This window comes from Chiloscyllium plagiosum, unplaced genomic scaffold (genome assembly GCF_037043375.1).
Source record: "Chiloscyllium plagiosum isolate Xiang-an unplaced genomic scaffold, Cpla_swu_hap1 HiC_scaffold_22, whole genome shotgun sequence".
NCBI classification, from domain to species: Eukaryota; Metazoa; Chordata; class Chondrichthyes; order Orectolobiformes; family Hemiscylliidae; genus Chiloscyllium; species Chiloscyllium plagiosum.
This window is the reverse complement of record NW_028270160.1, coordinates 48,818,136-48,833,216: the sequence shown is the minus strand read 5'-3', so window position 1 is coordinate 48,833,216 and position 15,081 is coordinate 48,818,136. Positions and strand designations below refer to the sequence as shown.

Genomic DNA, 15,081 nt, shown 5'->3' with positions numbered 1-15,081 from the left:
TTGACACTGTGCCAGCTCCCTCAGAGCCAGCTCTCAGTGAACAGAACCCCTGACACTCCTTTATTTATCTGTCAGCCAAGACTCCCTGATTGGACCAGATTATCAGCTCCAATCAGGGAACTCATATTCTATGAAGTCCACCTTGGCTGACCTTGTTACAATCACTACAGTCCATGTTTAAAACAAGACTGCAATGAGGGAAAGTGCTGAGTGCGTCTTGGAATCCATTTGAACATCAGTGAGCAGGCTATCACCAAACAAATGCTTTTACTGACACCTTCCATGCTTTTAATGATGATAAAGAGCAGGTTAATTCTATTAGTTTTAAAATTGTAATGGAAAAGGATAGGCCAGATCTAACAGCTGAAGTTCTAAATTGGAGGAAGGCCAATTTTGATGGTATTAGGCACAAACTTTCAAAAGTTGATTAGGGATGGTTTGAAGGTAGAAGATAGAGGGAGATGGTGGAAAGTTGCTTTTTAGACTGGAGAGCTGTGACCAGTGGAGTGCCACAAGGATTGGTGCTGGGTCCAGTGCTTTTCATCATTTATATAAATGATTTGGATGTGAACATAGAAGTATAGTGAGTAAGTTTGCAAATGACACCAAAATTGGAGGCGTAGAGGACAGCGAAGAAGGTTACCTTCGAGTATATTTGGATCTTGATCGGATGGGCCAATGGGCTGAGGAGTCATAGGTGGAGTTTAATTTCAATAAAATGAGGCGCATCATTTTGGAAAAGCAAATCAGAGCAGGTTATACTTAATGGTAAGGTCCTGGGGAGTGTTACTGAACAAAGAGATCTTGGACCGCAGGTTTGTAGTCCTTGAAAGGTTGGTATGCTTTCCCTTATTGGGGATGAAGGTCGGTAAGGACCTGGAAACAATCATTATTACGGAAGAGGTAGTATTGGGCAAGCTAATGGAGCTAAGGATAAACAAGTCTCCTGGCCTTGATGGAATGCATTCCAGAGTACTAAAAGAGATGGCAGAAGAAATAGCAAGTGCACTTGTGGTAATTTTCCAAATTTCGCCAACTCTCGGGCAGTTTAACAGACGTCACTGTTTAAAAAGGGTAGTAGACAAAAGTTGGAGAATGATAGACCAGTTAGCTTAACCTCTGTAATGGGGAAGACGCTTGAGTCTCTTATCAAAAAAGAAATAGCAAGGCATCCAGATAGAAATTGTCTTGTTGGCCTGATGCAGCATGGGTTCATGAAGGGCAGGTCATGCTTAGCAAGTCTTTTGGAATTCTATGAAGACATCATGTGCACGGTGGACAATGGGGATCCAGTGGATGTGGTGTACCTGGATTTCCAAAAGGCCTTCGACAAGATACCACTCAAGAGCTGCTGCATAAAATAAGGATGCATGGTGTTATGGGTAAAGTATTAGCATAAACAGAGGATTGGTTGACCAACAGGAAGTAAAGAGTGGGGATAAATGAGTTATTATGAGTTATTCTGGCTGGCAATCAGTGACTAGTGGAGTGCCTCAGGGATCAGTATTGGGGCCACAATTATTGGGGCCTAACTCGATGTGTTTGTTGATATATCTACCACCATCTACCACACCCTGAGAAAAGGAACAGGAAGTGACATCACCACAGGAAATAACATCGCCATAGGAAATGACATCACCAACCCAAAGAAACCCAAACATTTAAATAGAAAGCAAGAATTTTCAGCATTGCTTTCACATGAGGCCTACTGAAGATGTTACCTAGTAAGGTAACAAAACATCTGGAAATGAACCTTTCAGCTCAGTGTGCAAACCTACCTCTGAAATGATGTACTGGCACTGGAGGGGGTGCAGAGGAAGTTCACTAGGTTGATTCCGGAGTTGAGGGGGGTGGCTTATGAGGAGAGACTGAGTAGACCGGAACTATACTCATTGGAATTTAGAAGAATGAGGGAATATCTTAGAGGAATATATAAAATTATGAAGGGAATAGATCAGATAGACATAGATCGCCAAATGTTTTCACTGGCAGGTGAAATTAGGACAAGAGGGCATAGTCTCAAGACTAGAGGAAGCAGATTTAGGACTGAATTGAGAAGGAACTTTCTCACCCAGAGTGTTGTAAACCTAATACTTCAGTAACTGTTTTTAAAGCTAAAATATATATTGTTTTGAACACTAAAGGAATTCAGGCTTATGGTGAGAGAGTGGGTAAGTGGAGCTGAGACGCAAGAAGATCAGCCATGATCTTATTGAATGGCGGAGAATGCTCAAAGGGCAACATAGCCTTCTGCTGCTCCTACTTCTTATGTTTTTATGTTCTACGTTCAATACGTTGAGTATAGGAGTTGGGAGGGGGTATGGCCGTATAGGATATTCGTTTGGCCACTTTTGGAATATTGTGTGCAATTCTGGTCTCCCTCCTATAGGAAGGATTTTGCAAAACTTGAAAGGGTTCAGAAAAGATTTACAAGGATGTTGCCAGTGTTGGAGTATTTGAGATATAGGGAGGGGCTGAATAGACCGGGGCTATTTTCCTTAGAATGTCAGAGGCTGAGGGGAGACCTTATAGAGGTTTATAAAATCATGAGGAGCATGGATAGGATAAATAGACAGAGTCTTTTCCCTGGGGTGTGGGAGTCCAAAAATAAAGGGCATAGGTTTAGGGTGAGAGGAAAAAGATTTAAAAGGGACGTAAGGAGCAACGTTTTCACACAGAGGGTGGTGCCGTGTATGGAATGAGCTGCCAGAAGAAGTGGTGGAGATTGATATAATTACAACATATATAAAGCATCTGTATGGGCATATAAATAGGAAGGGTTTAGAGAGATATGGGCCAAGTGCTGGCAAATGGAACTAGATTACTTTAGGATATCTGGTCGGCATGGAGGAGTTGGACCGAAGTGTCTGTTTCTGTGCTGTACACCTCTATGACTCTATGATGGGCTCGTAATTGGCCAAGTTGAATTTGTGCTCCTTCTTGTGTACAATACCAAACTTGGGCAATTTTTCACATCGTTGGATAAATTTGTGTGTTGGAGCTGTACTGGAATGTCTTGGCTTGGGGTAAGGCAAGTTCAGGAACACAATTCTTCAATCCTGTTGTTGGACTATTGTCAGGGCCACAGCCTTTGAAGTATCCCGTGCCTCCAAGCATTTCGTGTTATGAAATGGAGTCAATCACATTGGTTGAAGACTGGCCACTGTGATGTGGGGTGGGGAAGGGCTTCAAGAGTGAGAGGAAGCATCAGAGGAGGTGAATAAGGGGGAGGATCCGGAGGTGGGCCAGGAAGATTGCCAAAGAGAGAAAGACAGGGCAATGACCCACAGCCTCGAGTGGCCAGAGATACCCTGTATTCACCCGTTACTGTAATGACTGGAGCTGGATTGAGGCTTTTTCTATTCCTGTTAACTTATCACTTGCACAGTTAGCTACCAGCCCTCTGTTTGCTGTATGCTGCATTCCTCAAGGGTTGTGTCATTTGTCTATTTGATTTATTTGTTCAGTAAGATGCTGATGTTTCCTTTCAACTGTGGTTCTGATCTCACCTCTACAAATGTTAAAGGGCACACGCAAAGCTTGCACTGGACCAATGATAGTGTGAAAGCAGCAATGATACAGTCACAGATCCCACCACTACACTCTCCTGCGTGTTGGTGCTAAAATAGTCTTTGTATCAATGCGAGGAGAGTCCATCAGAGAGTGGATTCCTTGATGCAGACTATCAGGTTTTCCCACAGCCATAAACGCCTTCTTCAGTTTCTGTATCCCTGCTACCCTTGCAGTGCTGCAGAGTGTAATGAACTTTCACTGTTTCCTAGCAATTCTCGAGCGGCCACTCTGAGAATATTTCCATTACTTTGGGCAGTTCCACAAAGGTCACTATTTCAGGCAAGCCTTGATTTTGCAATTCTTCTCTGGACAGGAAACAGAAACCAACCCAGTGCTACTTAATTTCATTTCCTGGGTTTGGTTTCTATTACACTCTAACATGAGAAAGATAACACAAGGAATGCACAAAGATTCCAGCTCAGCAATCCTTGGCTCACTCTCTGGCGAGCATCTGACCTGCTGCTCTCTTTTAAAAATACCTGCAGTAATTTATCCTTCTTAAAGCACCTTCCCCCCCAGCCCATAGTACAGCAACTATTTTTGGCCTCCAACTCCACACCGCAGTCAGTTCTCCATACCTTCCTGGCTTTTTGTACTTGGCTGTTGCTATGGGAATAGGTTAAAAATCACACAACACCAGGTTATAGTCCAACAGGTTTATTTGGAAGCACCAGCTTTCAGAGCGCTATTCCTTCATCAGGTAGCTCCTGAAAGCTAGTGACTCCACGTAAACGTGTTGGACTATAACTTGGTGTTGTGTGATTGTTAACTTTGTCCACCCCAGTCCAACGCTGGCTCCTCCACATCATGGCTAATGGGAATAGGCTGCTGTAAATTTGGGGCAGCCTTGTCATTGCCCTGACATAGCAGTGATCTAAGCATAGTCCATGCTGCTTGATGTGTGAATGTTCCACAGGGAATAGGATTTAAGCACCACTTTGAGAGAGCATGGCACTCCGAGAACCCGCTTCCTCTTAAAGGCAGTCAGTCCTGTTAAACAGGAGCTACACTGAATCACAGTCATGTTGTCGCTGCAAATCTAAGGAAGGGAAATGAAACATCAGGCACAAAGCAGGTCCCAAAACCACAAAAAAATCCAGTGACCTGCACGGTCAAGAATAATTGATCCAATCAATCAAGGCATGATGTGGCCTGTCCATCACAACAACCTCTCATTCTGTGCAATGATAGCCCATCCCTAATTGGCCTTGAGAAGGTGGTAGTGAGCTGCCTTCTAGAATCGCTGCGGTCCACTTGCTGTGGGTTTCTTTGTTGTGACTTTCTAGTGATTGATACAACTGAAGAGCTTGTTAGGCTATTTCAGAGGACAGCTGAGAATCAATGACATTGCTGTGGCTCTGGAATCACGTGTAGGCCAGACCAGGTAAGGATGGCAGATTTCCTTCCCAAAAGGACATGAGTGAATCAGATGGGTTTTTCCAACAATTCATAATGGTTTCATGGTCATCAGTTGATTCTTAATTCCAGATTTTTTTTTAATTGAATTCAAAATCCGCTATCTTCCATGGCAGAACTTGAACCTAGGTCCCCAGAACATTATTCTGGGTTTATAAGCGAGCAATAATACCACTAGACCATCGCCTCCCCTTAGTGGGGTGATATATGAGTGAACACTGATTACAATACTCACTGAGATGCTGAGAACACTTCCTGTCTGTTTTAAAAAATTCTCAAGGTCAGGTTCGTAGGAGAGTAGTCTGACACAGAACAAACGACCAAGAGGCGAGTCTGCTAGAATATGAGCATTTTATTCCCCGCAGCGTCGCCACAACCAGGTCTCATACTTACAACGGGTCTGGCTTATACTCACTCTACATGTTACCGGAACTGGGAGCCGTCAGTTCTCGTAGAGCGGTTGCCAACAACCCACGCTCGGCGGTTAAACGTAACCCCGGAGCAGACTCACCGAACTGGAGACTTTTCCAGCTGATATACTCTTTTCCAGATATAAACATTCATGTGAACAGCAGAGCAAGGCTAAAAAACACATTCCATTCTGGTTACATACAGATAAGAAGATTCACACGGGGAGGTGTGTAATAAGATTCACACGGGACTAAGCAACACCTCCATTCCGGTTAGATTCACACATGTATTGGGACATAATTTTGAACCGTTTCACCACATTCCACTGCTTGGCCCAATACATGTGTTACATTATGATTCACACATGTATTGGGACATAATTTTACACCACATTCCACTGCTTGGCCCAATACATGTGTTACATTATGCTTAATTCAGTTCAATTCGTTTCAGTTAATTTCAGTTCAGTCAATTCAGTGTAGTTCAATTCAGCTCAGTTCAGGTCTGTTCAGTTCAATTCAATTGTGTTCAATTCAGTTCCGTCCATTTCAATTCAATTTAGCTCAGTTCCATTTTGTTCCGTTCAATTTGATTCACTTCAGTTCCACTCAGTTCAGTTCAGTTCAATCCCATTCAATTCTGTTAACTCCGCTTCAGCTTTTTGGACATGCCCACATCCTCCGCTGTACCCCAGGCAAGGGGTTCTTCGGCAGGACTGGGATCCTCTCAAGGGTGGACAGCAGCGACCCTGGGGTTCCTCCGGTCGCCCCCCACCATTTCTCAAACAAACTGCCACGTCATGCCACGGTCCATGCCATCCCGGGACGGTCGGGACCTCCACAGTTTGTTCTTCTGGTTTCTTAGTCTTTTTCCAAAACATTGTTCTGTATCAAAATCTCTCCTCAATTGCGATTGACCCTGCTCGCAGCGCCAAATGTTTTAAAAAATTCTCAAGGTCAGGTTCGTAGGAGAGTAGTCTGACACAGAACAAACGACCAAGAGGCGAGTCTGCTAGAATATGAGCATTTTATTCCCCGCAGCGTCGCCACAACCAGGTCTCATACTTACAACGGGTCTGGCTTATACTCACTCTACATGTTACCGGAACTGGGAGCCGTCAGTTCTCGTAGAGCGGTTGCCAACAACCCACGCTCGGCGGTTAAACGTAACCCCAGAGCAGACTCACCGAACTGGAGACTTTTCCAGCTGATATACTCTTTTCCAGATATAAACATTCATGTGAACAGCAGAGCAAGGCTAAAAAACACATTCCATTCTGGTTACATACAGATAAGAAGATTCACACGGGGAGGTGTGTAATAAGATTCACACGGGACTAAGCAACACCTCCATTCCGGTTAGATTCACACATGTATTGGGACATAATTTTTAACCGTTTCACCACACTGTCTCATGTAGGTACCTTCCAGGTAGCTTCAAGTAGGTAGCTGTCCCAGCTACCTTCCCCCAGCCCCACGCCCCTCCCATTTATCTCTCAGCCCCCTTGGAACACCCTCCCCATTTATCTCTCAGCCCCCTTGGGCCACCTTCCCATTTATCTCTCAGCCCCCTTGGGCCACCTTCCCATTTATCTCTCAGCCCCCTTGGAACACCCTCCCCATTTATCTCTCAGCCTCCTTGGGCCACCTTCCCATTTATCTCTCAGCCCCCTTGGAACACCCTCCCCATTTATCTCTCAGCCCCCTTGGGCCAATCTTCCATTTATCTCTCAGCCCCCTTGGGCCACCCTCCCATTTATGTCTCAGCCCCCTTGGGCCACCCTCCCCATTCCTTATGCTCGAAACGGCTCTTCTACTCCTCGGTTGCTGCCTGACCAGCTGTGCATTTCCAGCACCACGCTCTGCGACTCTGATCTCCAGCATCTACAGTCCTCACTTTCTCCCTGTCTCATGTCACTGTCAAGGAGCCTGGAGGAGTTCAGCTCCAAATTGGCAGAGGGGTTTCCATGGGGTTCATACCTCTCCACCGAAATGATCTGTGTCTCGTAAACCCAGAGGGCACTGCCCCTGCTGCCCAATACCCACTGCAGTTGGAGAAACAACGTGCCCCAATTACTGGGTCAATAACTTCCGATAAGGACCAGCAGTACGATAGAGCCAAATCTTGTACTCTGTAAATCATCTGTAAGTCATGGGCGGGCTCTTAACTCTGGATGGCATTGAAATTCAGAAGTGATGACTCACTACTTTGGTTTCAATTCCATGTCCCAAGTACAAGTTTGAAAAGATCACTTGACTTGGCAAGTTATGAAGGGTGTGGTTGGTGTGCATGTGTATATATATGTTGATCTACTTTAAATAACATCATTCGGATATCCAGATCCTCAGAAGGAAAGTGAACAAGCAGCCGGCATATTCCACCATGGGGTAAGTGAGATCTTCATGTGTCCATACCATGTACAGTATAGTCAGCTGGAGCTCAGTGCTCTCCCTCCTGTCTCTGAGTCATTGTGATGAGGGCTCGAATCAGGAGAAATGAGAAGGAACTGCATTTGGGTAAGCAAAGGAAAAATGGCCAATCCTGATCATGGTTTTGCACGATGGGGCAGTTGGAAACGCATACTTTGTGAGTTCCCTGTTCCACCATTTATCATGGCAAGGAACAGAGTTAATCATTCTTCCACCCGCTCCCCCCTCCCAAATTAAGAATCATACGCTAAGTTCATGCAACATGGCCACTTAATTTCATCTTTTAAATGCTGGTGTTTCTGATGAGTTTGTTCACCCTATACCTGCAAGACCAGTGAATCAATCCTGAGGATTGATGACAGCATTTTAATGTACTCAATTTGGTAGGATATGAGCAAAGCTCTGCACAATGGAACCATCAATTCCTTACTTCTGGATTCCAGACCCAACCATCTGTTTGCTCCCTCTGGCCCACATACTGTGAGGAGCAACAGTCACAGTGCGATTGCACCTTTCTGCGCATCTCCATCAGGTCGGAGTGGACCTGCAGTCAAGCCATTCTCATAGCTCTGGGTCATCAGTGCTTTTGTGAATGAGTGCATGGGTGAATGAATAAGTGAGTATGCTCAGGTGTAAGTGGCCAGGATGGCTGAGGTAAGTACATAACTGTGAACTGTGACAGGTTAAGAGGATAGTTGCCGGTGAAGGCAGCAGATGGATAGTTCTGTCTGGTTAGGTCAGATTGGGAATGGCAAATGCAGTCAAGGTAAAACATCAGTGAGTCAGGGGAGAGACAGGAAGCATGCGGTATTTGCAGAAGGCCGGAGTTAGAGGGAGTGTCCTCTTAACCTGGTGTAATATTTGAATGTGGGTGTGCTACTCTGTAATCCTTCAACTCAGCCCAATGTACAGTTTGAAACAAATGTAGCCTCTGTCCAGATCTGTGGGGTACATCATTAACCACATCCCACTATTCATAGGTCATTGCATTTGGCCTTACTTTCGCCCCTAATTCCATCAAATAACCAACTTCTATTGCAAGGTTGTCTCCAATTCATGTTTTTGCTAATCATCTCTAACATGGATCTTTATTACAAACTTTCTGGAAACCTGTTTGAAATGTCCGTAAACAGTCCCCTGTTCAATATTGTCATAATCTCCTCAGAGACTGCTAATCTTTAAGATGAATTTTGAACACCCAGGCTGCATTGACACTCAGGAGAAAGTTAATTAGAAAAGAACTACCTAAGAAGCTATTGGGTCTGATTAGGAGAACGCAACCATAAATGTTTGGCAATCAATGATGTAAGTGAATTTGAGTGAATTAAAATCTTGTCAATTGAAAAAAATGTATATATGGCAGGTATTATACAAAGGATATAAACCAAAATTCACTTTTAATTTAGGATTGACAGTTATTAGCACAATTTATTGAATGATATGATACTATTGCACTGGTCAAAATCATTACTGTCTTATCTAGCATTCCCAAAGGTCAGGCTTAGAAAGTAATTCCAAAGACCAGATTAAAAAGGACAAGTTGCACCTGTAGATATGGTGGATTTATGAAATATTTTAATCTCTTGCAGTGATACAGAGAAAGATTTGTTGAAAGTGAATCTCGATCAGCTTCAATGTCACTTCACGTGGACTCCACAGAAAGAAAACATCGACTTGGATGATATGAAACAAAGATTAGAAGATTCAATACAACTTGACGTGAAATATCAAGCCAGGTCTTACAACCATCTCGCCTTTATAAACTGTCTGCAAGGAAACTGTGAAGAGGCAATTCAGAATTTAAAGGAAGCTGAAAGGATTCTGAGGGAGAGACATGGAGATGATTTTGAGAAAAGGATCTTGGTCACCTATGGAAACTATGTCTGGGTTTATTATCACATGGACCGACTGGAGGAGGCTCAGTCCTACCTCGACAAGCTGGAGACAGTCTGTAAACTATTTCCTGAAGCCTCTCGGTTTACAGCAATGATACCTGAGCTTTACGGGGAGAAGGGCTGGTCACTGTTGACTACAGCTGCTCAATATTATGAAGAGGCAAAGGAATGTTTTACAAAGGCCCTGGAGGAAGATCCTGACAACATTGAGTGGAATGTTGGCTATGCCACTGCACTGTCCCGTCTGGAATGGTTTTCTGTTATCCCAGAGAGTCATGAACCCACTGAATCAATAAAACAGTTTAGACGTGTGCTGGAGCTAGATCCTGATCATGCTGAATCCATGGTGCAGTTAGCTTTAAAACTACAGGAATTCAATCAAAAGGAGGAAGCATCCACATTAGTTGAGCGAGCGTTGCAGAGGTCCCCTGGTCATCCATATGTGCTTCGATACGCAGCAAAGTTTTACAGGAAAGAAGGAGATGTAGAAAATGCTGTCAAGCTGTTAGAGAAAGCATTAAAAATTACACCAAACTCATCATTTTTATACCATCAAATAGGTCAGTGCCAGCAAATTAAATTATTTGCACTGCTGAAAGGTCCAGGCAGCAAACTTCAAGAGAAAGAAGCATTGATTAAACAATGTAAGCAGTATTTTGGGAAGGCAGTTGAACTGAAGCCATCCTTTATATCTGCAAAATTGGCTTTTGCAGCTATCTGCTCAATAAATAAAGAATATTGTGAAGCTAAGGAGATCTACAGTAATCTACTGAAATTGCAATCAATTTGTCCAGAAGATAAGCAAGAAATATATTATAAGGCTGGGCTATTTGAACTTCATTCTAAAGAAGAATCAAAAGCTATCACACTTTTGCTAGAAGGATTTTCAATCAAATGTAACTCATATCTACAAAAATGCTTTCAGACCAACTTGGAGAAGATCGCAAAGAGACGACTTCAAAATAACCCAGGTGATCTTAAGGCTTTGTGTATTCTTGGGGTCATGTATCTGCTGGATGGGGAAGTGTCTGGAATTCGTCAACACTTTGCGAAGATCAAACTCCAAGAACTTTTCAATGAAGAACAGTGATCTGCTCTCCTTGTATCACATCTTTCTACTGGCATCAACAAGGACTTGCCAAGCAAACACATTTGAAAGATGGGTGATTTGCTTTGATTTATTACTGTCACATACCTAGGTACAGTGAAAAGTTTTGTTTTGTGTGCAATACAGGCAGATCGTAATATACAAAGATCACAGGGTGATTCAACAGAGCAAGGAATATAAAGTTATGGCTGTAAAAAGGTGCATAGACAGCAAGTTAAGAGAACATTGTGAGTAATTTTTACGGATTTAAAATTGAGTTTTAAAAGTGCAGAATAATTTTAAGAAATGCGAGAGTAAGATCTGCTGTAGAGAGCTCGCAAAGAGTTACCCTGCAACAGCGGTGTCCTAGATGAGTATTCTCTGATAAGTGCTTTGATTGCGTATCTTTTCATTTATGTTCTGTGAGCTGTTCCTTTAAAATTAACAATTTACTCATGCTTAAAAATGTAAATCAATATTCAAATGTACATGAAAAACTGCTTCATAATGATGTAGAGTTCTTTATTCAAGAAGCAATACATTCAGGTGGATTTTCCACTGGCCATACAATCATCATTCCAGTAGAGATGGAACATGTGTATAGGGACCCGAAGGAGAACATTACAATGGAATTTCCTGAGAAGTTTAATTTTTCCTCTGGGGAATCCCTCTATGCCTGGACCTTCCATTTTTCAAATTTCCATTTAAATCCGAATCTGGGAACAGGCTGATGAAATTAGGTGAAGTAAATACTTTGGAAAATGTTCAAGTGTTTAAATATATAGATCACCTCCTGAGTAACTATAACACTACCCACAGAAATCTTAAGCCTTCCTTAGACACTAACCCAACCTCAGCTCCGCCCCCCCCCCTCCATTCCCACCCGTATAGAGCTAACTTTCCCTTTCCCTGTAAGTTCCACAGGATCCAAAGTGACATTCCCAACCCCGTATCCAGCCAGACCCTGAACTGACCCCCTTCAATGCTCGCTCTCACCACTCACTCCCACTGCCCATTCCCCTATACCAGACTGGGCTGGACCCAAACCAGAGCCAACATGTCCACCCTGGAGCAGACTGGACCCAGCTTTCCCAGGATTGACTATCCCCACCCCCCCAGACTAGTTGCTGCCATCCCCTGTTGCTGGAACCAACCTTCCCTCCCTCAGACACAATTTTTTCCATCCACCCTCAAGACATCCCTTACCTAGCCATTGTATATCCAATGCAATTTGTACCCTGTACCTTACCAAGCTGGTACACCACCCTGTGGGCATCCTTCTTAGGTGGCACCCTGGCACTCTAGCCATCTGGTGCACTACTTAGTTGGAACTCTATCTTCTATTCATCTGCCATGCTACCCAGCAAGTGTCCTGTTTACTTGCACCTTATCCACCTGCCACCTAACCATCCGGTTCCCTCCCTTTCCAGCATCCTCATATGCTTATTGTTTGACACAAATTGTTAAAATGACTGTCAGGACCTTTACATTTCAAAATGTGGCAACTTACCACTGTGAAAAGGGAGGGTGATTTGCTTTCTTCTGACAGTTCTCTGCGACAAAAGAACCAACAGAATGGAAGTATGCCTCCATACTTCTAAGGCTGCCCCGAAAGGAAACCCCTCTCTCAAAGGCAGAGCTCTCTTTCAGAAAACAAAAGGGCCCAAGTGGCAATCTGTATGAGACTGCCATTCCTCAAACAGCCCAATACAGCAGAAGGACCATCAATCTCAGTGACAGTCTCAGCATGTGACTGCTCCTCTTTCGATGGTGATGATGGTGTATTCACAATATCCAATCCAGCCTCTAGAGACTGGATTAAAGCCCCCCTTCACTTGCTGCCTCTTCACAAAAAGGATTTCCATTGGGTGAAAGGGCCACCAATCAATGCAGACCCTTCAAATGAACCAACAGCTTAATTCTGTGTCCCTGAGGATTTACTGTGAGGTGATGGGACATCCCCTCCAGAGCGTTCACTCAGATCTCAGCCTCTGTCACTGGGAGTCTCCCTGTCCTGGAAGTTGTCAGCTTCACCAAGCCTTCAGCAAACTATCTGAGGTCCTGATTGGCTATTGCAGAGCAGCTGGGACAATCCCCGAGGAAAGGCCATTTACTGCAGACTGTTGCAGTCTGGGAGAAAGAAAAAGCAGGAACGGGTGTGGGGGATGGGGGGAAGATAGAAGATAGTAAAATGGGTTTGAAGGAATATAACACAATGGCTGCAGATTTTGATCTTGCAATTTAGTTGTAATTGTAATATCAGAAATTGTATGCTCAAAATAGCCAATAAAAGTACACTGTGGCTAACATTCCATTTATGTTGTCGATGTGGGTGAATGAAAACAGTTAATCGTGTGCACACTGCATTAACCCATAATGGGGATTAAATTAGAAAAACCATTTCTAGCAGTCTGTCAGGTTTCCAGACCCTTGTCACCATTTGGAAAACTACCACAGTTCCTTCTGGTCAACACAGGGCAACTTGTCTAAAAGCTGTGAATGGAAATTAGAGCCACCTTAGCCAAAGAGGACTCTGTAAAGGGACAAAAGCTGTGATGATCTAAAGGGTACAGAATCATTAAAACCTCACCATTACACACACTGATTCCATCAACACAAGTCCCACTTGTCAATGAGGCTTGTCTCCTGGAGCCTAGACTGCAATGATTCTCCCTGATGTAGGTGGATTCCTATCTCTGTTTTCATCTTTAGCATTTCTTTGAAGATAAAGTGAAATAAATTGAAGATTTGGATTCCTCTAAGCAATAGATGCCCTGTGGCTGATGAGGACCAGAGGATTTAAAATGTAAAATGATCACCAATTCTCAAATGGAACTGGAGATGGATTTGTCATAAAATTGAACAAATGTTCCATTTTATTCAAAATATAAAAAGAAATCCAATAAAATTGCAAGTCCCAAGTTAAAGAAGCTGCAGCAAATAATGGGCTAAAAGAGTTTGGAGTTCATACCCATTTTACAGGCTGCTTCACTTTGTTTTCTTGGCTGTTCTTATCTTTCCTTTCTTGTTCTATTTCTTCCAGTGCTTTCTCTACCTTTCTACCCAGTCTTCCTCTCACCAGACCTTTCTTACCTCTTGTGTGAAAAGTGCTTCTGTCTTCACTTTCACCAAGTCAGATTCTAATTTTAAAACTCTTTTCCTCTGTTCTAAATCACCCTGCCACACGATCTGGCTTATCAGATCAATTCTATTGAACTCTGTTTTCATTTTTATTGGAGAAAGTGAGGTCTGCAGATGCTGGAGATCAGAGCTGAAAATGTGTTGCTGGAACAGCGCAGCAGGTCAGGCAGCATCCAGGGAACAGGAGAATCGACGTTTCGGGCATAAGCCCTTCTTCAGGAAGGTTCCTGAAGAAGGGCTTATGCCCGAAACGTCGATTCGCCTGTTTCCTGGATGCTGCCTGACCTGCTGCGCTGTTCCAGCAACACATTTTCAGCTTTCATTTTTATTTCGAAGTTAAACTTTCCCTCAACTTACTGAACTCATGTGCATGTCAAACAAGTTAAATCAACTTGTCCTTGTAATTAAATCTTTCACCCCCTGGAATCATTCTTCATTCAGGATCTTACTGTGAGATAGAATGGATGGTGATGGGGTTAGTGTGGGTGAAATATAAAGGTAGTGACAGCTTACTCCAGACGTAAAAGATGTTGGTGACATGACATGAGAGGACTGCTTGCTCTTTGAGTCTCCTCTTTCAAGGAGGAATTTTCTGGTATTGGAGTTACTTCAGAGAAGTTTCACTTGGCAGCTTCATGAGAGAACAGAGTTGTCACATGAGGAACAAGTTGAACAGGTTGGGTCTGCACTCATTGGAGTTTAGACGATTAAGAGGTAATCTTATGAAAACACTATTCTGAGGAATAGTGATAGGGTAGATGCTGAAAGATGGCTCATCTAATGGGGAAATCTAGAACCGGGGGCACCATTTCAGGATAAAGATTCCCAGTTGAAATGAAGATGAAGAGGCATTTCTTCTTCAGGAAGATCATTGTCTTTCAGAGAGTGATGGAGAACTGGATGATTGAATATAATAATTGGATCTACAAGGGAGGGAGCAAAGTGAAGTGACAGCCAGGATCAGATCAGCCATCTTCTTATTGCATGATGGAGCAGGTTTCAAGGACCAAATGGCCTACTCCTTTGGTTTCTTCCTCTAGTTCAGGTTTAAATTGATATAATTACAGTAGACCCCCCGTACTCACGGGGGATACGTTCTAAGACCTACTGCGGAAGCCTGAAACCGAGG

General features: G+C 43.4%; 1 protein-coding gene across 1 annotated transcript; it reads left to right on the top strand.

Moving 5' to 3' along the window:
* The first annotated feature begins 7,751 nt into the window (after positions 1–7,751).
* LOC122561065 (interferon-induced protein with tetratricopeptide repeats 5-like) lies at positions 7,752–13,119 on the top strand. The gene is made up of 2 exons (XM_043712425.2): positions 7,752–7,787; positions 9,419–13,119. The coding sequence occupies exons 1-2, from the start codon at positions 7,783–7,785 to the stop codon at positions 10,812–10,814; spliced, it is 1,401 nt and encodes a 466-aa protein (XP_043568360.2). The 5' UTR covers positions 7,752–7,782; the 3' UTR covers positions 10,815–13,119.
* The last annotated feature ends 1,962 nt before the right edge of the window (positions 13,120–15,081 follow it).